Raw genomic sequence first — 25,821 nt, forward strand, 5'->3', positions numbered from 1 at the left:
TCATTTTATCCAGTTTTTGCTGATGTTATTGTCGATTTGCTGTAAACAATTATCTTTTTTTTCTCCAGTTCCTCTTCGTAAGTGATGAAAACAATAGCTCTTGATTTTTGCTGTTTGACTACTGTAAAACCAGAATTACCGCTTTCATTCAATTCATTTTAGTGTAGACAAGAACTTGACGAGAACTAGAGGAAATTCGCGTAATTAAAATGCACGCAAATTTTTTTGGTTTGCAGTATTAGCAACGGTTCTGAATTTTTGTTCATGATAAGAAACAGTCACTCAGACACACACATACGTAAACATGCATACATAAATACCCATAATCTCCCGATAGAAATGCATATAAGCCTAGAAAACTACTATACCTATATCTCCTCACACACACTCACAAGCACGCGCGCGCACACACACAATGTGCCCATTTAGACACATACGTTCATCGTTCATACATATGCATTGAAAGTTTCATACATACATACATCATTGTGTCCTTCTCAAAACACCACTGAAACAAACCAACATGGCGTCCTTGACATTTCGGATGTTTGAACAGGGTGGGAAAAACGGGATGGCGAAGGGGGAAAGTGTCATGTGTTTTTCCCGCCGAATGCTAGAATCTGTCGTCTGCCAAGTAGTAGATGTTGGTGAAAGTGCTGATGTCTATAACTGTTTGCCTCGCACTCCATCATACCTTACAGGGTCATCCCTCATTTGATACCCCCCCCCCCCCCCCCGCCCCCGGACCTTACCCTTGTTCTTGCAAAGTTCTCCCACGTAGTATGGACTGAAATAGTACGAGTCTCAGTTCTAGGTCAAGATTATTCCTCAAATGCTTTTCCCGCTTCCCTATAAGCAGTACTACTTCACAAAATAAAAAAAAACCAAGAAGCTAGCCACATTTTATAAAACAACGTAGGCCTATAAATGTGAGCATGCGCAAGCCTTCTTGAATTACGTAATCAGTCATTCATTCGGATGCACATTGACATTATCATTTAGTGATAGTGTGGGTTATTCTAAGGCAGGAACACACTGAAATGGAAATTTGTGTATGTGTGTGCGCGCGCGCGTGTGTGTGTGCGTGTGATTTTATGTGTGTTAAAAAATAAAAAGGTATATGCCTGTTTTGGCGTGTATGTGAGTGTGTTAGTGTGTGTGCGTTAGTTCGTGTGTGAGGGGAGGATTCTAATGGGGGTGAGTTTAAAATCCAGCTTTCCCTCTTCCATTCTCCTCTCCCCCTTCATAATACATAATTTTCAAAATTGTTTCCATTGGAGAAAGTTTGATTTTCACCCCCATGAGGTCTCTGTTTGTCTTTTTTCGGTGTCAATAGAAAGGGATACAATTTTGACTTCCAAGGGCTGTGAAGTGATAGCAAAAAGACAGAGATAATGCTCAATAGTCACACTACTAGTATGAAATATAGCGGAACTGGCGGTGAGATTTTCCAATCTTTCCACGCTCCAAATCAAACCCACAAAGTGCTTACCCCCTCCCCTTCGCTCCTTCATCACAACACCCTATCAATCCTCCACCCGCACCCCATCAGTCTGCATCTTTAAGTCAATGATAACGATGCTGATGATGATGTTGATGATGCATCGAGCTCTTCACGTTGATTCGATTTCCCTCCCGTTGCTAGCAACCTTTATGCCTGTTTGCTTTCGAATTGATCGCCAGGGCATCCCGTTTACTCTGATGCAAGGTGCAAGGAATTGCCGAGATTATACGGACCATCAATCCTCCATTGACCCCCACGTATCATACTCACCCATTGCTTTTATTTTTTTCTCTCCCTCATCTCTTTCTATCTCTCTATCTCTCATCTATCTCTCTCCTCTAGTTTTCTTTCTCTCCATATCTCTCTCCCCAACTCTCCAACTCTCTCTCTCTCTCTCTCTCTCTTCCCATCTCTTCCTATGTTTTTATCTTGTTCCGTCTATCTATCTATCTGTTTCTCTCTCTTTATCTATTTATCTCTCTATGTCTATCTATTTACTTCTCTGTCTCTTCAGCATCTCTCCTCATTCTCTCTCGTTCCATATTTCCCTCTGTCTATCTCTCTCTCTCTTTATATATATATATATATATATATATGTATATATATACATATATGTGTGTGTATGTATATGTATACATATATAATATCATATATCGCTATATTATACGTACTTAAATGTTATGTACATACATATGACAGAAAGAGAGATAGAGAGAGATGATATATCTCTCTACTTCCCTATCTACTTCCATATCTAACTCACTCCGCCTCTCAAAATATCTCCATTTCTTAAATCTGTTTTGTTTAACTATCTTTTTATCTCTCCTACCACTTTGTTTTCCCATTTCATCGTGTTTGTTTTCGTTTCTGTGGCTTCCTCTTGTCTTAATCATCTCCTAGGACTTTACTGGTTGAGTACCATTCTTTTATAAAACGTAGTCTCACTTCAAGAAAATGTCCTTCAATGGGTACCGGGTCAGTGTCTAGATTATTGTTTATATTTCCGGTTGTATATTACCCATCTTATGAATCATACTTCTGTCTTTATTCCTGACGTAAATACATTTCCCTACGCTGTTCCCCTTTCTCTTCGCCTCCTGGCTCAAATATATCTCGCCGTCTCTCCCCACACAGCAAAATTACTCTGGATACAGGCAGGATAGGCGAATCGTATAATGGCACTGAATATTTCGTTTATCAACTGGCCTAGACAAATCAAAATATTTCCCAGCCGCCCAAACTAGATAGATATCTTGCGATAAGACTATGAAATACACAACTCATCATATGTCTTAATGCAATCAGGGGAACCTCTAATCGAATTGGCGTTATTATGCCAGCCAATAAAATTACCCCCGAACGGAGGTAGCGAGGCGAAGAAGCGCAGCTTGCTAAGAATAACACTCGCCATCCATAGCGCAATAGCCGGAAATGAACACATCATCATATTATACGATGCTTGAAGTATAGGGTATTCGATCTGTGATTTGCATGGCATTTGATACAGGATGCGGAAAAGCGTTTGTGATCTGCTGTTAAATGCATGATGAATACATTCATATGTGTTATCCAAGTAAGCATGTGTGGACGTTTCGGAGAAACTAACATAATCAACGAGAAGTTGCCATTCTTGTGTAGTTCGCTTTCTATCTGGTTATTATTGTGCTTTCAGTTCCCACGATGTTTTAGATCACGTGGGTATCATTTTTCTCTTATCACATCTCTTCGTTTCTCCATAATATGCTCGCTCTCTGTCAGTCGGCGTGGTCGTCTGTCTGTTGTCACATAGTCTGTTTGTCCATCTTTCTGTTTGCTAGCTCTCAGTGTGAATTCACATCTTCAGCTGATTTGAAAAGGACGCCAAGATACAAACCTATAGTGGTGATCTATATCATTCCATTCCATTCTATTAACTATAAGTATTTCATCCACCTGTTTTGTCTCTTGGTGGCGCCCCTATGCTCCTTTGTTATTTCATTTCTTTTTTTTAGTTGCCAAACTTTGCATAATTTGCAGGGCTTTTCTTTCAGACGGCGTAATTATATCTGTGACATTAAAACTTTAGTAGAGTAACACCCCTACGCTTATAGTGCCATGAAATTTAGAATACTTGCTTTAATTGAATTTCACCTTAATACTACGTTCATGCAACAGGACAAAATCATTTATTATCAGCTTCTGCAGCTATAATTAAATGCATAATTTACCATTTGCAGATGAAACAAAAACCCAGCATTAGTTTTTTTGAAATATCTATAAAATGTGAGTTAGGGATAGCAACAACCACTGTAAAAATTTGAATCCGTATAATCGATGTTAAGTATTCTTAAATATCCGAAATGTGAACAATAGTTATAATAAAAATGCTTCCAGACTAAACCGTCTACAGTTATAGTTTATTGTGGAAAATACTGATATCTCCTTATACTTTAGGCTTTATTGTGAAAATTGTATTATAGTAGGATGTTTTGTGATACAACAGACCTACACATATGCATCAAATGTGATATCTTGAACATTAAAAATCACTGCTCCCAAAGGTAAACTGGACCTTTAATATTTTTCTTTCAAAATAGCATAGTTACGAAAAAGTAACTATAACTGAAAGCACTGCTGCTGCGGCTATTAAGACTAAAATGCCACGACTACTCACTCATCTAACTTTTCCTATGCTGCCATTCCTTCTATCTCTATTTCTTGGTTTAATCCAGTCATAAATGATAAGGATAACAATCATCAGTACAACCAGCAGCTACCCTGCCATATAGAACCATACACTTGTAGTATAACCTCATTTTGTATATTCGAGTCTGTTTTGGTTTGGTTTTGGTTTGACTTAGTTTCGTTTGGTTTAGTTTGGTTTCTCTTGGTTTGATTTGGTTTGGTTTTGGTTTTACTTAGCTTTGTTTGGTTTGGTTTGGTTGGTTTAGCTTTAGAAATTCATGTTTCTTGATTGATGTTTTTCATTGTTACTACTTGAAGCAGAAATGCATCAGCCATATAAATGGTTTCAGTAGAAATCGATGTAAGTATGATGAATTATTTTTACAAATACCCCAAAGAACACTGATTGCTTAAATCTCCTGATATAGCATAGGAAATTGATTTAATGGATAATATCTTTGTGGTTATTCAACGTAGTTATTTGTCGTATAGCATGTTCAATATTGATGACTTCATCTATTGAGGCTACTTTTAGAACCCATTAATCAAAGCCAAATTTCGTATTTTTATGATAGTATTACAAAAATCAACCACTGACATTTATCTCTTCTTTCAGGATTTGTGTGATAAACGTATCCTGACCCTGATTTTTTTTTTTTTTTGGGGGGGGGGGAGGGGGCGGAGAGGGGGAGGGTTCTTATTATGAACTTTATAATATAGCTTCCTGAATTGTTCTTTTTTTATTTCTTCTTCGAAAATCTCCGTAATCAAGTTCGATTCCCATCCAATCAAAGTTCCGGATCCGCTACAATCCGCGGGATGATAATGACAGAACGGTTATTCAAGAAAACCGAACGAATTCTTCATTTCAAAATATCGCCTTTATTAAAGTTACAAAAATCTTACTTTTGTCGATTATCATATTCTATATTTTCAACTTGATCGATAGGTCCCGTACGTTGAAGCTTTCCAGTTCATGATACTTGTATTCAATTTGCCAAAGGTTCTCCAAACTGGTTTCTAGAGCGCCGACAACAGCATACCAAGTGATTGTCCGTTCATAATACAATGGAAGATATGCATAATGCACTAGTCGTTGCTATATTGGGCAAGCCATCGGCGAGCTTTCAGGTTGTCAGAAACGTTTTCTGTGATAGATGTCTAGGCCTCTCCTGTATATTGATTGGAAAAGAGTTTATACAAAGCGTAAGGCGAATAACCGATAACAAATGTAGGCGTGGCTCAAATAAAGCGCGAGCTACTCACACCATTGTTTCTCAAGAAAATGGATCTCAATACCAAGCAACAATACAAAGTTTTCCTTCAGCTGAACGAAAGCAGCCGCCGCAAGACAAAAATGCAATGAGATACAGAAATAAGCAGAACAGAAAAAAGAAAAAAAAACCTTCATTAGTCTGATCTAAGACTAGTATGCGCAAACTCCTTGATCGACTGCAGAGACCAATGGGAGAAGACGACTTCCTACTGGCCAATCAGATTGGCTCTCGCTCACTATACATAGGAGGGTCGCGGTGAAGCGTTTGATGTCAGACGATTACGATTATATCGCGATCAATCAATCAATCAGCAGAAATCGATCTACTTACTGGACAATTTTGTCGACAAACATACTCTGGGGGTGGGGGCGGGTTGGGAGGGTTCAGTGGAAGGAACGTCTGCCAGGAGTCGCATGCAGTCAACACGTTTTGGGTCAGGGAAATACTTCCAATTCTTTTTTCATTCCCGAAGTCAACTTTTCGAATCTCGCCAAGCATCTCATACCTTCGGATAAATATCAACTTGTAATCAAGTGCCAATGTCTACACTAAGCAAGGATTCTATTGGAAGACCCGACCTTAATGAGAAGAGGGGCGCTGAAATGAAATTGTCGTCACAGAATTTGACCACATTTGGGGGACTTAGTTTGGTTGCCTGAAGGAAATTAATCACGTGGCTAAGTCTTTGATGAGACGATTTCCCTCTTTATACAAGTTCATTTTCTTGAAAATTTATATTTTAGTTCAGCTACTGTGTATTTTCTTAGGGTTTTTCTTACTATCATTTATTAAACATATAAGTCTTACCCAAGGAAATATCAAATACAGTTTGCGTTAACCAATGTTATAAATCAGTAAAGGAAATTACTGCATAGAAATCGAAGATCTATTACGATCTTTTGTCATGAATATAAAGAGCAAGGGATTGCTGAATGGAAATTTTAAGGTATGGGAAATTATTTTCTCACATTTCAGTTTCAGTTTTCAGTTTTAGTTTCAGTTTGATTTTATTCAATTTCATTTTTAGTTTCAGTTTGATTTTATTCAATTTCATTGACGCGGTTAGGCGTCTCTGTTTATTCAATTAAAAGCAATCCATTCTCCCTTTTAATTTCGCTGATATATTCAAATGGTATCTATAGGGTATTGACCCGTTCCATACGGGAACCTGGTGGCATGTGTATTAAGCCTATGGGGGATTCAGAATTCAGTATGGAACGGGTTACGTCGATGTACGTACCAAGCCCAAAGACAAGACTATGAATTCCAATCCATGCAGATTGCGGAAGAGTATTCAAAACACGTTTGACACAAAGCACCGTTTATGAGAGCATCAATATAGCTTTTAAGATACAAGTTAATTCAAATTACACGTGTAACCGTGTGCGTATGTATATGTTTGGGTGCGTTTGTGCGTGTTAATGTGTGATTGTGTCTGTGTGTGTATGTGAATTTGTGTGTAGGTGTATCTTGTATAATGTGCGCGTGTGTGTGCTACCATCAACACTGTGACCCACAGACAAGGGTATGCTCTAACGCTATATAATAGGCAGTGAAAGTGCAGTTAAAATGGTATGATTTAATTGTCCGAAAAGCACAGCTCATGTATCGATATTTTGCTGACAAGCGAAGTGAACTAATCAAATGTGGGGGAATTTCTCGCTAAAATCGTAACAAGCACCCATACACGCCGGTAATGGCTTGTACAATAGCTGTTATACTGTTACGATAGTCCCTCTCTAGTCCTGTTTAAATCGAGTTCGCCCGCGCAAACTACTGTCCAGGCGAAAACCGTGCGGTTACCATGGAAACGATTTATGTCCGTCTGTTGTTAGTGAACTTACTCATGTAATTGTAGTGTGATTATCGCTTTCCTGAGATTGAATCAACGCAACTCTCTTGGTGAAACGATCCCTCCATTTCACCACAAGACGACAGAGCTCTATTCCACTGCTATGGTAGCGAACATTTCATTTCGTAATTTCTGTTTTCTTTTTCCGCTGTTAAACGACAAGATGCCCTGTAATGTGTTTTCTTTCCGTCTGTCACAGCCGGTGAGAGCGTGTGATTGCTTGTTGGTCCAGTGTGACTCCTTGAATACAGAACTCAGACAAAGTAAGCACAAAACACCATAATTCCGGAAATTATAAGCTTTATTTCCGGTCTTTCAATCTAGATACAAATAAGGTGGTGGTACAAGAAACAAAACAGCACACAGACACGTCACATACACCCATGCACACAGTTCAGTCAATGCTTATGACACCTCAAACCTCACTCTAGCGACGTAATGCTTAAACGCCGGCTTCATATCAATCTCCTAACTATTCATAGCATAGAGAAAACTTAACAAATGCTTCGCAATATGGCCATGAATATTGCCTAAACTTTACTCCGGTTACTGATATGGTTTTGCATTAAGCTTCTTTGATTAAACTCAACACTTGCGATAACTCGTCAGTTTATACTACCTGTGCGCACAGTTTACAATTAGGGGTTTGAATATTAATAGTCCAAAGTGTTTCTTTCGGGATAAACAAAACCTGGTATTGTCATGCTGAAGTTGTCTCCGTGATCGTCGAAGTCGAACGTGAAACAGTTCGCTGCGAAGACGGAGTGCAAGACCTCGTCGAAGGGACGGTTTCCAACTGGACGTGTAGTACACGGCGGGTTCCTTCCTTGTCCGAAGTGGCCCGAACACATTGTCACGAACTGGGGTTATCTTTGCACGGCGTGCACGGGTTGTCTACGTACACCCGAATGACCCAAGTTAACGCCATCTACAGAGTACAGTAACGAAATTACCACAACATAACAACTACTTACTCTCTTACCATTTTATACCAGTAAACACCTATCCACACGGATTTAACACCGCAGCTATCACTTCGGTGCCTACAGAAAAGAGTTAAACATTTTCTCATGTCTATAGTCTACATGGTATGAACACAACCATTTTGACTTCGGTTGGGCATCTATCTTGCTTCATAATGCTCCTTTCCGTATATCAAATATCAACATAAGCACTTCAGCACTCTGCTTGAAAGTAATCATTACGCCAGTAACCACCATGTATAATCTATTATCCTCTTACACAAGCAACGGTGTTATTAAACAGGGGGGGGGGGGGGGGTAACTTCTCTGCATTACACATTATCACAGACAATAACTTTCATCAACATATTATCACAGACGGTATATAATTCAACCTGCTTTCAACTAGCTTGCTCTATACCAGAGACTACAAAAAGCTGTGCACATAATATAACACGTGGTCGGTTTACCAAAACCACTTTTCCTTTGTAGAATACAACTTCAAATAATAACTGATATTTGGAAAAAAGAGGATATCGTAATAAAACTATTAACTTACAGTTTGGTGACTAAAAACTGCCGGTATCCGACCTCATATTGTCTGCTCAAGCCTTTTCCAGCAGACCTTGCCGTCTTACTGCTGCCCCTGCAACTGCTGCATAGCCACTGAGGTTGCTTCTATCAAGCCACTATGACATGTGGTTGTATTGCCCCTATGTATTAAATCAACTAGCATTGTTCTGTGCAAACACATGTAGCTTCCCCAGCACAGTGCTGCTCCACACTGGCAGCCAAACACTGTATGATTTCAGCAATGTATTGTTGCTAGGCCAGATTTCTATACACAGGAATGTTCTGTCCAGGTGTTCATAACTCCCTTTTGTCTGTCGGTAGTAGCCCAGATTCTTGAGTAGGGCATAACAATAGCAATAAGAAAATCAGGGGAGAAATGACTTGTAACACCGTCTTCCTTCTTATTCTCATCCTCTTCTCTTCCTCCTTGTCCTTCTTCTATTTCTGCTTCCTTCTTCTTTCTTCTTCTTCCGCTCCTTCTTCTTCTCCAACTACATTTTCCTCACCAATACTGTTGTAATCCTTATTGTTTCCCGAATATCAGGCTGTATAGCGTTAAACCATCAAGCCCAAGAAGGTAGACTTCAGCGGTGAGATCACCCTACTTAACTTTTCACATTCATTACTATATAGTATTTCATTTAAGTACGATAAGAAAAAGAAATGTGTTTCTTTTGAGCCCTATTCTGGACATCTAATATTCATTGCAGTTGCAGAATTATTAAAAGCTTCCACGTCCCTGAATTTTTAACAGATCCTGAGATCGGCAAATTAATTTAGAAGACCAGAATCACGTTTGCCATCTCAAAATGATATTTTCATTCTTTTCTGATTTTGTATAGATTTATTAGATTTTAACCAGTTCAATCTAATCTTTCTCCAATACCGGATGCGCAGTTAATTTCAGAGCTATACCGATATAATGAGGCTAAAATGATCATATATCTGCAACGAAATTCCACTGGGATTTGATGAATTAAAGCAGCTCGAAAAGAACACGAAACGAAATGAAAAATGAGACTTAAACTGTCCAGAAGTATGTTCTTATATTAAAGCAGCGAAATGGCAAATTGCGATACAGTTTTGTGGAAATTTGGTATTGAGACAGCTCCCAAAAGGACTGCATCCTCAAGCATCGAAGCTGGTGATACTGTTACCATGGTTACCGGAATCAAAAGTGTCTTCTTTCCCACAAGCTGATCAGAACAATTCAATATCTTATTCAATTTCCCCTGGGTAGAGATATTGTGACATATTATTAGTCTAAAACACCTTGTACCTATCAGCTAAACTTGCAGGCGGGGGCTCCTTAACTGTTCAAATATATTCGCTAGGACAATCGTTGCTTCTCCTTCTTGGCCCGAATTCACGAAGGTGGTGCAATATTGAAACCACGGTTTAAACCATGAACAATTTGTATGGAGCGCCAAGTGTCGCATGGCCTATTTCGTTACGAAATCAGTCATTTCGTCCATGAACTGATCATTTCGTAACGAAATGACAATTTCGTCGACGAAATGACTAATTTCGTAACGAAATAGGCCATGCGACACTTGGCGCTCCATACAAATTGTCCATGATTTAAACCGTGGTTTCAATTGCACCACCTTCATGAATTTGGGCAATAGGGTCTAACCTTCTCTGTGGCAAGGCTTTGGACAATGTTTGACCAGGCTATTAGTACACGGGAGTGTGTCTCGCGCTTTTTAGATGTGTCCCTCCATCTGCATTGAACAGGCCTTGTTCCGCAACCAATCATTTCTGATCTTTGCTGTTAACAGAGCTCGAATAGTTCAAAGTGGCACGGCTTTATTCTTGAAGGTGGAGGTGTGAGCTTCGAGAAGATTGATAATTTCTGTCGCTGTACGCTGATACCTTTGTCTCTGTTTGATTTAGAGAGATATGGCGCCAAAAAAAAAATGTTTAAGTCTGTCATAATTGTTTTTTCCTTGCGAAGAATGCCCAGCTCATTTTTAATTTTTAAGTTCCTGAAGAGCGAAACCCGTTCTCCGGTCTCTCCCCCCCCCCCCCCCCCCCCATCCGCCCCTCTCCCTCCACCACCATTTTTCTTCACATTCCTTATTTCTTTAAACCTCCTCCCACGCGCTCAGATGTATGCTTCCAAAAACAGTGTCGGGTGAATCGCAAATCGTCATGATTAATCCGCCGTTTTAGCTGAAACAATAGTCCTCTGGAGGCATTTGCGTTCTAGGCACCTTTTACGTCTCAAGTTCTCTCTAGGCTCAACTGCTCCGCTTTACTAACGTGGTTGGCATTTGATGGAGGTTGTTTGCGCGGTAGTGCGGAACAGGTGCGGGGCAAACAAAACGGGCGATTGACGCGACTGTTAGAAACCTGCGGGCACGCCGGGTCGTAACGGGTAACCCTGTTAAGACACGCACTAGAAGACAAAGTGTCTCTGGAAACGTCTGTTCGTAGTTACAATCTGTCAAAAAATGACCCCGAATAACAACACATCTTTTAGGGGCGTTTTTCCCCTCTTGGCAAACATGTCCATGTATACAGTCTCCGTCACTGAGTCGTAACAAAGTCGTACACAAGCCCATCCCATACACGTAATGCCTTCTTGATCAGCCCTCATACTGTAGGAAAGCTATTGAGTTTACATTTATTTATCTAACATACGTGTGGAAAAGTGAGCAAAGAAAATATGCCAGGTTCAAGTGTGTGCGTGTGTGTTACACACAAACACACTGCTATAGCTTCTGACCACCCGAGCATTGAGAATTAAGGGTTTCTGGGACGAACACTGTACTAGGGCTTTCTATAGCTCAGTCGGTAGAGCACCGGTCTAGCAATCCGGAGGTCTCGGGTTCGAATCCCGATGGAATCCCATTTTCTTTGCTCACTTTTCCACTAATAATTTATATTCTTTCTGGTCAGTTTATTCTGTCTTTATTTGTTACAAACTCAAAAAGCTGCATCACTTCGGTGATCCCTCGCATTTATCCCCAAGTTGTATTATCCTTCGGGTTTATGCCAGGTTCAAGTGTGTGCGTGTGTGTTACACACAAACACACTGCTATAGCTTCTGACCACCCGAGCATTGAGAATTAAGGGTTTCTGGGACGAACACTGTACTAGGGCTTTCTATAGCTCAGTCGGTAGAGCACCGGTCTAGCAATCCGGAGGTATCGGGTTCGAATCCCGATGGAATCCCATTTTCTTTGCTCACTTTTCCACTAATAATTTATATTCTTTCTGGTCAGTTTATTCTGTCTTTATTTGTAACATACGTGTGTTACACAGTCATAATGGAAATGAATGTTCCCAGTTATAAACCATGTGAATTGTGATCTGTATCTTAAAAATATTACGTAAGTTTCATCACTGAAAGAGTAATGAGACGGACTAAATGTTTTGTAATTCCAAGAAAGTGGAATCTACTGGATGCCAAAGATAAAGAAGTTGCCAGTGATTGGCTTTAAGGTGTCCAGCACTTATCAATAATATAAGGCAAACCCTTCACAACGCTGCATACGAATGAAGTTTGAAATCAGTCTGCACTTGATCTGCAGCAAAATTTGAATTATAAGAATTTTCGACATGTTCGCCGGAAATGACAGAAAAGCAGCATTAAAAAATATCCTTTTGAAATGGGGTACATAAAAGTCAAATGTCTTTTTTGTTTTGCTTTGTTTTCGCTCTGCTTTGATTGAAAGTTATGAATCATACTTCGTAAAGACAAGTCAGCAAGAACAATAAAGGAAAGCGGTGGAAAAAAAAATGAGCAACGTAATGTATAAGAGCGATGCTATAACGGCTTCTTTGCCCTTGTATTATTCCTGAATATAAATAAGAGGAAAAAGTATCAGGGGAGTTTCATTTCGAAAGGAAGAGGGTTTTACCTCAGTCCAACGAACCCATTAGAGGGGTTACGCGTCAATCAATCAAAACTACCGATTTGAAAGCTAATTTTGCCTGGAACTATTAAAGCCGCAGGTAGGTGGGCTGGTGAAAGCCGCCTATTGTCATAATGATGCATGGCAGGCGTTTGGAGAGTATTTGATTCCATTACGGATAATAGGGAATCTTCCAATTTTCCTGTGGTCTCCAATTTTGAAAACGAAATGAAATGGGGATCAATGACTCAAAAGGAAGCTTATATCCACCCAAACAGATCAACCCCATTCTCTACGTGCCCCCACACTTCCATCCCGTAAGATAAGTTTCAGCTAGCGAGGTATACAAATTGAGAGATAATAACAGACTGGCTAGAAAAAAAAAAACAACTACAAAGCAAAACAAAACAGAAAGACTAAGAAAACTGTCTGGTATCCTACTAATGATATGAAATTCACTGCAATCATTATAGTCCTCACAGATGTGTTATCTTTATTAACGCGTGCTCGCCTGATCTAAGATAAAGTTCCAGAATATTCAACTTGATTGCCGTGGTTGACTGATATTTTCAAATACCTAGCTTTTCCTCCATGAAAATCAAATGACAATCTCTTCAATATTCCTGTTCCTTCTATTTCTAGTACAATAGTTGGCATCTCATTTTCCGCATTATTTGTTGCTAAACAACCTGCTCTGTGAAATGAATGTGTCAGTAAAGTGATCTATGCAAAACTATGAGGCCCCTACCCATTTCAAGCTTAATCGCTTACGATGGTGGTCTCCTGCATTCAATTATCTGTGTCATTTACTGAAAAATACTGTATATTTTATTATATGTGTTTTTGTGTATGTGCACTGCTCAATGCAATCACCTATGTGTATCTATTTGTGTACTGTTATCGATTTATCTCACTGCACTTGCTATCCTTTGTCTTTGTACTTTTGAAATTTTATTCAAATTGTATCTGATTGATTGAAGAAATAAATCAAATCAAATGAAACAAAAACAACAACCCAGGATACAAATGGTAGGTCCAAACGCTCTTCGCGAAAAGGGTACAATGAATTATAATTTGCAACCATTCACGCGTTGATTCAGTACAGGAATATCTCGTGAGAAAGTTTACCCATGGTAACCTCGAAGAAAAGCAATTCTTGTTGGAAATAGAAACACAAAATACATTCCAATAGAAACAGATAAGAAATTGGACACCAATAATTATGTCCAGACTTCTAAATCTAAAGGGGCAGATTGAAAAAATGAACCGTGCATAAATTATTGAATACACGATTGCTGTCATTTCGTTACTATTTATCACTGTGGTGATGTGAATAGCAAGTAATATTCAGTATAGGGAATCTAAAATTAACTCTTTAAGCACCCCAGAATACACCATGTGGTAATGGCGGTTTCACACCTATCAATACGCGCATCCTTGTATGGAAGTGCTGAAAACCTCTGCAATGTTCTTTTATAAGGTTCGCCTGTTTGTTACAAATTGCATTCTCCGAGTGGGGTATTCTTGAAAACCATTGCACCGCAAAGACATGCCAGACACATACACCACTCAACCAGCCTCCTCTCTTAAGCCTATCCCCCACCCCACCCCTCTCCTCTCTCTTACTGTCGTGCTGTATGCTGTTCGGCTCTCCTGATTGGATTAACGACAGGTGCATAAACCAGTGAGGTTAACCTCTTCTAGCTCTTGAGCATATGTCAATATGCAAATCGCACGGGGGAACATACACCTAGACATTCCGAGGGAGGACAAGAGGGGTCTTCTCAATCCGATCATGGGGGGAAAGTGATCAATTATGTGCAAGGGGTTGTTTGCGCCCAATTTGGAGAGCCCTACACGCCAAGATTCACATATCATCTAACTTTCTTTTCAGCTCGAAACATTATCTTTCTTCTCTAAAATACCAGGATACGTGGATCGTGATGCGCACATACAAGTTGTACATAGAATATATGCACACATTAATGTTTACATTTAACTTTTCTATGTAGAGTTTGCGTCATAGAGCCGTACTATATCTTTTCATACACTATTGTTTAAGATTATTGTATCTCGATGAAATGATATTTATTACAAGCAACAAACTTATACAGTAATCAAGCAAATCATAAATGTATAGATACATATATATCAATTAATTATATGTATGTATATATTTACATCTATATAAAAAAAAATATATATATATATGTGTGTGTGTGTGTGTGTGTGTTTGTGTGTGTGTGTTTGTGTGTGTGTGTAAGACTATGCGTGAATGATTAACCTCTCATTTTTACCGTTGAACTCATATTGTTGCCGTTGGTGAGTGTCATGCTACTTACACTAACGCAGAAAACCTGCATTTTTCTGGATCAAATCTCATTTATTTTAATTCCTTTTCTGCTTTTGGAGGACACACTAACACACACACACACACACACACACACACACACACACGGAAAAGCACATACACATGCATTCAGAAATATGTGCTCATTAAACGATTTAAGGGAATACCAAATTTTAAGTTTATTAATGTTCAGAATTTTACAGAGGAGATGATCCGAAATGCTAAACTCCTCAGTTATCTACTGAAGATATGAAGATGCTCCCAAAAAGTAACTGTTTCAACATTTTTGTCTTTTGTTTTGTACACGAGTGGAAAAGGGAAATCAGTACAAGCATGGAACACTGGGAAGCACCCATCACATCTTCTTCTATTCATTATTTCATATCATATCCTCAAACAGCGAGCAATGCTCAAGAAGTAGCACAATTTCTGGAATACACGAGGTAAAGATGGCACAACCTCAAGACGGACTGATCGATGGGGTGCGAGAGGAATAAAGACCACGGGACAGCTGGTCTTACACACTGATACCACCTGATATGGACCATGAAATGTCTGATTTTTCGATCTCTGATGTAATCTTCCAAGAAGCATTGCAGTTGGGGCTGGCAGGTGGTCTCCCGATCTTACATTTTCTGACTTGTAGATGATTTTCGGAATCGAATGGAAAGACAGGAACCTGGTTGAAAGCAAATGATGATGAGGAACAACTGCTTTGTAGACTTAGCGGACGTGGATTTGGACAGTTGTGCAGCACGTGCATTTAGACATCAGAAATCGTCCCTCTTGCCGAGTTTATCTGTGCGTTGTTGTTATTATTGTTGATTGTGATTAGGGTTCCGTGTGTGTGTGTGTGTGTGTGTGTGTGTGAGGTTAGGTAGGGGTAATCAACCACTAGTGAATCTTTGAGGATCAGCTACTTCCGTTGAACATGCACTGTCCAGTTAAAGCACACACACACACACACACACACACACACTTATCCAAATTACAGTGCGTAGTAGGTTACCGTCGAAGTTCTAAAGCTCACTATTATGCGCCTCAAGAACGCTGACGTTAGATCTGTGACGGTCACCGCACACATCTTCCGTCAATCATGCACTTTGCTTGCAACTATAGCTATAAGCCATCTCTAAATCCATATCTACATCTTTACATCCACTTCGAGACCCTGTTTCTTGTCTTCCAGCTCCCTGTCACCACGCCCACCTGCTTTCAAGATCTACTACCAAGACATACCCCACGTAGACTTCTTTGCCCCATTATTGCGAAGCTCCTCTTTGTACATTACCCCTGGCAATCGTGAGGGATCCACATTATATTTCCTTTTAAATTTTCTCCGGATTAGTTGCATCTTTCCCTCTTTAGCTAAGACTACGGTTGGCGCCATGTTTTAAAAGTGGGAGGCCCAGTTTATATTTCTGGAGGCCACTTCTGGGTTTCATCAGCTAACAAGAAAAAAAAAAAAGCCTTCAGCGCATCTTCTGATGCCACTTCCGGGGTAAAAAAGGGGTGGCCAAAGTGGTTGCCCCAACGTGGTTGCACCCTATGTATTCCTATGTTTTGTGCAAAAAATCCCCCCCCCCCTGAAAACGACATCAAAATCTCATACAATAAGTTTTTAGAAATTTTGAAAATTATTCTCTTGCGCAATGTTCCGACGTGTTCTCTTATTAAAAAAGAAAATGCATATGACGCCTACTTGATAGGATTGAGTATCATCATGCTCGCACACGCACAAACACAAATATTTCAATATGCATACAAAGATATAACCCGTGTATGTAAGACATACTATGTATTAGTGCACGTGTTAAGATTAAGATCTACACACTATTCATAATCATCAGTAGAAGCCCTAATACTGATATGTGTATATACGCACACATACCAACGCATAAACATTTTGTAACAAACTTTTCCTCATTCATACCACACTTTGATTCATCCGACGCCAAAGCTTGTTACTAGTGTAGCCCCGACGAGGCAGCTGGCAACCCAAGCAGCCATATCTGATCTCGGTCGTGATAGATGGTGTTGTCAGGCGGGGAAAAACGCGCGAGCGCGAAGCGATGAAAGCCGCACTATGTACTTTGCGCAGTTGTGTAATCACGGCGACAGCGAGGGAAAACAACAGATTCTGGAAATCATCGCAAGGGCCAGCGTCTACCCTTAATCTGTTTCTTGCCTGGCTCTTCCCCTACTTTTTTTTCTCCATTTTTTTCTTTCTCTCTCCCTCCCCCACCCCTTCTCTCCTACTCTCTCTTTCCTTGTCTCTTCATCTCTCTCTGTCTCTCCCTATCTCTTTCTTTATATGTTTCAAATCTCTCCCCCAGTCACTCGGATCACTCTCTACTGTCCATCTTTCTCTCTTCCCTTTTATTGTCTCTTCTTATTCTTCCCTCTCTCCCTCTCGAAGCCCCCATTTTCTCCCTCCAACCCCCCCCCCCCTCATCCTCTCTTATTGTCTCTTTCACTCTCTTTCTCTCTCTCTTGTTTTCTTTCCCAGGGGTTGTGTAAGTACGACGACAGTAACAGAACACGTAACAAATTTACAGAAACCCTGAAGAATCTTATCTCCACTCATCCTCTCTTGCGACCCCTCCCCCAAACTCGGTTCGTGTGAGAAGAGTTGAAATACTCGAATCTTAGAATTTTCACGTCCATAATACTTTTATTTCCATGTTTTGATTTTTTTTTTCTGAAAGGAAAAACAACAAAAATCAATTTATTCTTTTTTCGCTTGAGCTTCGTTTCACCATACTTTGCACATTACAATATAATGTTTTTGCTTTTTTAAAACATTATTTACTCATTACATTCCAATAATATAAAAGTAGCATTCAATTTGGTATTACTGTACATCGCAACAAAACCAAGTTCCTTTTATATGTACTTGGAAATAAAAAGTGATAGTATAGTTTTGGTTGAGTTGGGAATTCAGGTTTTAACTTTTTGTAAGATAAATGAAAAACACCATAAGAAATATAAAGGGCATACAATTCGAAGAGGAATTAAAGTTTATTTGATGAAAATCGGTTTTAAAATGGCTGAGACATCCAAGAACAAAGCAAAACAAAGTGGTTCTAATAAAAGGTTGGTTCCACCTTTTATTTGAATCTCTTTGTTTCTCGGATATCTCAGCCAATTCAAACCCGATTTTTATCAAATAAACTTTTAGTCCTCTTAGAATGATATGCTCTTTTATATTTCATATAGGTGGTTTCTAATTTTCTTACAAAAAGGTAAAACCTGATTTCCAGTCTCAACCAAATCTTTACCATCCCTTTAATAGCGTAATAACTGAAACACACATGTCACTTTTCATTGAAACAAATGAAATGAAAATAGTACAGCACACACATACACCCTCTCTCTCTCTCTCTCTCCCTCGCCACCCCTTCCTACATATGAACAAGCACACACACACACACATGCAGTTCAGTGCAACTTTATCGCCCAAGGTTATAAGTCTTAGTATCAATCCCACCGAACATGTGAGTATAAGGTTGGAATCGTCATGAAGAGAAAAAAAAGCATTCAAAGTCGCATATGTAGGCCTATAAACGAAATAATACTGCTTAAGGTCTTTTGTTATCTTTATTGTAATCTCTCTAGTCTTCTCCGCCCCCTCCCTTTCTATTTATCTATCTATCTATCTATCTATCTATCTATCTATCAATCTATCTGTCTATTTATCTATCTTTCTGTCTCGATCTCTTAATTTTCGCGCCCTTCCTGAATGCTGGAGCTCCTGCTCCTACCCTCGCACTGTAAGTGAAACAAAATTTCTTCCGGCTTTTTTTGCTTGTCCTTGTTATCTTCCCACTCCTTTCTCTCTCTCCCCCCCCCCCCCCCTCTCTATCTCTCTCTCTCTCTCTCTCTCCCTCTCTCTCTCTCTCTCCTCCCCCCTTATCTCTCTATTTTTCTTTCTCTCGATCTCTCCCTCCCTGTATATATACTTTTTTTCTCTTTCTCTTTTCTCTCTCCCTTTGTATGTTCTCGTGTGCGCCCGACACAGCATTCTATCTACAATGTCTCCGTTTCGTTCTTTATCTTTCAATTCTGTTTCTTTGCCTGTCGGATAACGGCAGTATGTCGAACGATTATCCAACTGATCGCAACCTAATTCCGGTTCTAAAAACCCTGTTCTGTCAGCTGCACCGTGACGCCCACTGCCCCGGCTTGCCCAACTTTACAGTAACGGTTATACGGTGAAGGAGCTCATGTGGTGAGCTGTATCAGTGGGTACAGACCAGTCATATAATCCAGAGTTAATTCATGCAAAGAAGTTGATTTATGCGTTGCTGTTAACTTAGAAGCGTTTCCGTTAACTTTAGAAGCGTTGAAAAATTGTCATACACTGTATTGTAATTTCCCTGCCGGCGTTGCTCGTTTGTTGGAGCAGAGCCAGACCGATGATATATATACGCATTATGTCAGAGGATGCGAAGAATCTGACTCATGCCATCATGTTAGCCTACTTATGCATCCTGATAATATAATTCATTCTCCCAGCAACCTAGCAACAGAGGTTAATCAACCAATGGTGACCGAAATATATGACAATAATTTTGCGTGTATAGCACATGACCTCTGTGTATAGTAGGTGCCTATGTTTTGGGGGCACTGTGGCATAGTGGATCTCCAAATTCAAATCGGAGGACATGAGTTCGAATCCCGTCCAGTGCTTTTGTCCTTAGACAAGATGTTTTTACCCAACATGTCCCTCTCGACCAGAGTGTATATATGTGTACCTGGCAACACTAGGGTAATGATAATGACAGGGCCCTCTGGTAGAGCAGTGGCAACACTGACGAGGCTATCCTGGAAAAAGAAGACTATTGCATTATGAACTGTCGGATATCAATGATAGTCGATCATTGCAAGCATCAATGACAGAATGCACGTTAGTCAGTAAGGAATAAGTTGTTTTCTTGTATACGCCATGGACACCTCAGCCTGAAAATGACGTATGGGTAGTTTTTTGTAACCAATTTGCTTGATTTTTTTTAAGATACCGCTTCGCACCTTATCTACTGACTTCCTATATTATCAGCCTTCCTCGAAGTGCAGATCTGGTCATCTTGAGGTGTGATATAGTTTGGTATAGAAGTTGTCTTAACTTGTAGAAATGTGACCGACTTTCCCTGAGACAATAAAGTTTGAAGACCACAGGTGATACCCATAACTCTACCCAATATAATTTACCCTTTCAACAAATGGTGGAAACGACTCGTGGTTATCGGAACGACCAAAAAAAAAAGGAAACAATGAATGAATGAAAGAAAGAAAGAAAGAAAGAAAGAAAGAAAGAAAGAAAGAAAGAAAGAAAGAAAGAAAGAAGTGTGCAGTTTTTTGAAGTTTTGTTAATTTCTACTTCTCTTTTCTTTTCTTTTTTTTTTTGGGGGGGGGGGGGTCACTGTGTCAAGATGTGCATACGTTCAACATATATTGTACACTTTAGACCAAAATTGCGTATAAGCTTTATGGAAACTGGAGACTCAGATACAATATGAATATACTAAATAGATATCACAAACATTGAAACTGTATTATTATGTATCACAGATTCATCAATAACAACAAAAAATGAATAGATCGCTAGTATAAAGGTAATACAACTGACATCGTTCGAAGAGATAACAATGAACACAAATGAGCAGTTTAACAAACACAAGAAAGGACTGAAATACTGTTACCTTCAAATGCTTTATAGCAATTGGAAGTTCTCTAATTGACGACGATGTCAATTCGTAACAATCAAATCAATCCCACGCAGTTCATCCCAGTGGGATTTAGTTATATCAAATGCAGTTCAATATGATACTGACTGCATTTGGAATGAGAAGTCGAGTCCCCTTGTCAGAAGAACATTGAGCCGGGAAATGCATAGGGTGACCTGCACCATATCTATCATGTCGTGGAGTCACGGAACGCGATATTTCGGCCTCTCTTACTCTTACCTTGGCGTCCAATCACAGTCGTTTAGTCTGCCTGTTTGTCGCTCGATCACCACGCTACGCAGACCTTTCCCGCCAATCGATCAATTCATACAGGCAGCAAAAAAGTGCGTGAGTCCACTGCCCGCGTTCCCGCCAAGCTGCTTGCACTTCTTTTCGGGAATCTTCTCGTCGGGACTTTCTTTGTCGGGAATAACCATGGTGTCCATCTGTTATCCTCCATCCTCTCATTTAATTTTCTCACTTTCGGTGATTGTGTATTTCTGTATTTCTCAATGACTATTCTTGAGAAATATGAGAAGAGATTGAAATTGAATAAGGGCTATATGAAACAAACTTATAGTGATTCCAACAGCATGGGTACAACTGCAGTTTAAAATAACTTTACATGCAGAGTGGCATTTACGGTTTTCAAGGAACAGTAGAAGAGGGCAAACATAAAAGTCAAGTAGGGTAACAGAAATCAATATATCCATGCATTTGTAAGTTCCTTGGCACATTGTCGTGGGAGAACCTTCTGAAAGGCTGCGGATTCTGTTTTGCATGTACAATATTGTACCTTACGTTTACAATGTACCTTACTTGTACAATGTTCCTTTCTAGTACAATGTAATCATAACCCGTTTATTGATGATCAGAGCGTAGGCTTCAAAATGAACTCCATTTTGTGCCTTCTCTTGTATATTTGCGCCATGATCTTGTTCTTTGAACGTTTTTACATCGTGCGTTTAAACTCAATTAAATTGGAGACCTATTACCTCTGTAAGAATTACAGCTATAGTTTGAATCCACCTTACTCAAGGCTAAGCACTTTTTAATGATTAGTTTCCACAGAGTTAAAGGAGTAAAACATATAAATGACTTAAGGGATTTTTTGTTTTCACTGTAGTTCTTATTGAAAGAATAATAGCAAACTGAGCAGCGAGACTCATCAATAACTCGAAATGTTCTTTAGATGGTTGGGGGGGGGGGGGCAACAGTGCATCATTAGGTCGTTTAAATTGAAAGTGTTTTTGTCCTCATAGGCATTGCAGACAGGATGTAAAAGGAGAATATGCCTCGCGCACAAAGCTCTGTCGTTCGAGCCATGTCAAATTCTCCTTAACAAGCAAAGCTGATAGTCGAAGTTGGGTTACGAAGAGTTGGTCCAATCATTGCCCGCAGTGGATTGTTGTTTTCTCAGCTTTGACCGCGTGACGTCACGCAAAAACATTCCTGTTTCCACCGACCGACATGGTATCGAGTTCTCGAGTGCTGCAAGACACGGTCAACATTGCTCGTACACAGTAAAATCGAATGTTCACCAGTCTTAAAAAGTTATAGACAAGCACAGGCTCTTTACACATTCAGTGCCTTAATCATCCTATTTTGCGTTAGTAAAATAATCTGGTAAAGACTGTTATTTTCAAAGGGGTTCCTGCTTCTACTGACTATGCAAACACACACGAACACAAACATACACACCCACACGCACACCCACAGATATACAATTATACATTATTATAAATATATTCATGGTTATATAGACAAAGTTGTATGTCACATCTATAGATATTAGCCAGTATCTTTTCTTTTTAATGATTTTAATGATTTAACGAACATGGAAAATTGCTGAAAGTAAAGACTCTTCCAAAAACGTCGATCTACCGTAATGTGGGAACATTATTATTCTGCCATCACTCTAATTCATTCACATTATACTGATGATAACTCCATGCCGCAAGAAGGTCACCTGGTGAAACCAGCCACACCTTATACCAGAAAGAGTATGATGCCATCTAATAGACAGAGGGACATCCAATCAAACGGAAGAGACAGGTGGATGATGGGCAGACAAAGCCACAGAGTAACCTGACACTATTTCGTTCATTTGTTCGCATTTATTCTGCTTCTCAAATCAAATCAAAATAAATTACATGGTTTTGAAATTTTTAAACAAAACACAACCAAATAATAAAGGAGCAATACAAAAGTTCTGTCTAGGCCTGCATGTTAACATAATCATTATAAAACATTTATCATAATCATTTTTTTTTAAAAGGCAGTACATTATTGATTTAGCATGGCTTGACTGGGCTGATAGCCTCATTGGGAATGTAAAAACTCAGGCTTTCTTCTCACAAAAGGTAGTAGTTGCTGTTGATTTTTTTTTCTTTTTAATTGCAATAGGATGTTATCGTGGAAAAATAAGTGAAATCTAGGGATCCTTCTCAAGAAAAATGTTGAATTTTATGCGTGCTTCGAGTACCGCTTGGTACAAGAATCCCTTGGCGTTGTGCACACTGATGTGTAAAGTCTCTTTCACATAAAGGGTTAACATTGATGGACCTTTGGTTGTCCCACTGTTGGTTGGAGAAACCCCCTCAAATTGCCATGGAGGGTAATTGCCCTAGGAGGGTAGTTGTCGGGGGGGGGGGGGGGGTAGTTGCCCTAAGGGGGAATTGTCCTGGGGGTAATTTTCCGGGTTGCAGTTATCCGGAGGGTGGTTTTCTATACAGGGGGTAGTAAAATGTCCTAGACCCGCTCTTTCATTATGCTAGAAAAGTGAATTTTTTTGGAATTCCTTTTATATTTTCTTTATATAGTTGTCCACACATGACGCCATAACCTCTAGTAGTCTCCTCATCCAGCTGTTCCAACACCAAAACTTTAAAAATTCATAACTTTTGCATCGATTGTCCGATTTTCCTCAAACTTTCACTGATATGTTCTACTAATGTTGCTGCTCTCACTCAATTCACATTTCTCTTTGGGTTTTGGTTTCCTTTAAGTTACCGAGAGTGGAGGAATTGTGGGATTTCTTGGTCTATGTGTCTGTGTGTGAGTAGGAAGGGGGATGGGGTGAGGGGAGGACCTGGGAGGGGTAAGTGTTTCTTTGTTACAAAGTGTGTGGGTGTAATTGTGTGTGTGTGTGTGTGTGTGTGTGTGTGTGTGTGTGTGTGTGTGTGTGTGTGTGTGCCTATGCAACTTTGACCAGGGATGTGAGCTCTCACCTCCCTGCTTTGACACAAAGATCTGTGCAACTGGTACCAGTATAACTTCAACTGGTACTAGTTGAAACCAGTTAAAACCAGGTAGAACCACTAAAGACCAGTTAAAAATGTCAGCTGGTTTCTACTGGTTTCTACTGGTTTTTCGACCCGCGTGATGGGTAGAACTTTACATGCTCGAGGCGTCGTGTGTAAACCAAAAGTTGGTTCATGTTTCCTTAAAGTTGCAGAGATCATGGGGACCATCCATTTCATTGAATTGTTTCATGTACCCTACGATGTTGTGTTAAGCCTTGCCTGGTGCATGTATGTTTGTGGGGGCTTCCGTTTCGTGTTTAAATGGGGAGGGATGAACAGTGATTATGTCTGAATACTAGAGGGTACTATACTTTCTTCTTCTTATCTTCCTACAGGGAATGTTCCTCGTCGCACTCCCGTACGCAGTCCTCCACGGTGGTTACTGGAGTATCCTGTCCCTGATCCTCACTGCCGTCATCACCTGCTACACAGGTTTAATCCTGGTCCAGTGTCTCTACGACACCAACGCCATCACTGGGGAGAAGGTTCGGGTGCGAGCGACGTACGTGTCCATCGCGGAGGAGGTGTGGGGGAAACGTTTCGCCTCCAGGATCGTGCACACGGCTCAGTTCATTGAACTCATTATGACGTGTATCCTGTACCTGGTGCTCTGCGGTGATCTTCTCTCCAATACCTTCCGGCACACGCCCTTCCGGGAGAGCGCCTGGACCATCCTGGCGTGCTTCTTTGCCCTGCCCTGCGCTTTCCTGCGCAACCTTAAGGCCGTCTCCCGCTCCAGCTTCGGCAACACCATCGCCCACATCATCATCAACGTCATCATCATCGGCTTTTGTTTCGTCCAGGTCAAGCACTGGCACTGGAGTGACACCAGCGTCCGGATCCACATCCATTACTTCCCCGTGTCTCTCGGCATCGTTGTCTTCAGCTACACGTCTCACATCTTCCTGCCCAGTCTGGAGGGAAGCATGGTTGATCGCTCGAGGTTCAAAATCATGATGTACTGGACTCACGGGCTTGCTGGCTTCTTCAAGGCCTTCTTTGCCTACGTGTGCTACCTGACCTTTGGACACAGCACGGAGGAGGTCATCACGGATAACCTCCCGACCCAGTCGTTTCGTATGGTTGTGAACATCGTCCTAGTAGCGAAGGCCCTTCTCTCTTTCCCTCTTCCATATTTCGCAGCCGTGGAACTTCTTGAGAGGGCGTTTTTCCAAGGCCGTCCTGCGACCGTCCTACCGTCCTGCTACGCGCAGGATGGAATGCTCAATATTTGGGCCATCCCTCTGCGTATTCTCGTCATCTGCGCTAGTCTCCTCTTAGCCGTTTTTATCCCGCATTTTGCCATTCTGATGGGGCTTATAGGAAGTTTCACGGGGACGATGCTGTCGTTTGTTTGGCCCTGTTGGTTCCATCTAAAGCTAAAGTGGCATGAACTAAAATGGTGGAGAAAAGCTTTGGATATTGTCATAATGATGTCCGGCTGTGGCTGTGGATGTATAGGAATTATTTATTCATTCGAGGCACTCGTAAAAACATACCTTGATTCATAATTGCGTCTGCTAGAATGACAAAAATTTCATTAAAAAACTGTCGAATGTGTTCTTTTGAGGAAAAAAAATATCATATGAGTCTACATTTGTTATGTGTAAACTTCACATTGCTTGATTTCTAACTCTTATATTGTGAGACGGAACAAAGTGGCAAAGACTGACCAAAGCGTTGTGGGATAATGTTTAAGCAAATATCTTTGACAATGCTGATGTGTAAAATGCTCTGAATTTATC

The 25,821-nt window shown here is 40.2% G+C and overlaps 1 protein-coding gene across 1 annotated transcript in view; it reads left to right on the forward strand.

Annotated features, from left to right (window-relative positions):
* The window catches only part of LOC139719462 (vesicular inhibitory amino acid transporter-like), a 57,075-nt gene extending 31,488 nt beyond the window's left edge, over positions 1-25,587 (forward strand). Inside the window, exon 2 of the mRNA XM_071630875.1 lies at positions 24,412-25,587. Coding sequence (XP_071486976.1) covers positions 24,412-25,587 — 1,176 coding nt within the window. The remainder of the gene's footprint in view (positions 1-24,411) is intronic.
* Positions 25,588-25,821: the final 234 nt, after the last annotated feature.

Source organism: Diadema antillarum, unplaced genomic scaffold (genome assembly GCF_040938485.1).
Source record: "Diadema antillarum isolate AM-2024a unplaced genomic scaffold, OU_Dant_1.0 scf00000111, whole genome shotgun sequence".
Taxonomy (NCBI): Eukaryota; Metazoa; Echinodermata; class Echinoidea; order Diadematoida; family Diadematidae; genus Diadema; species Diadema antillarum.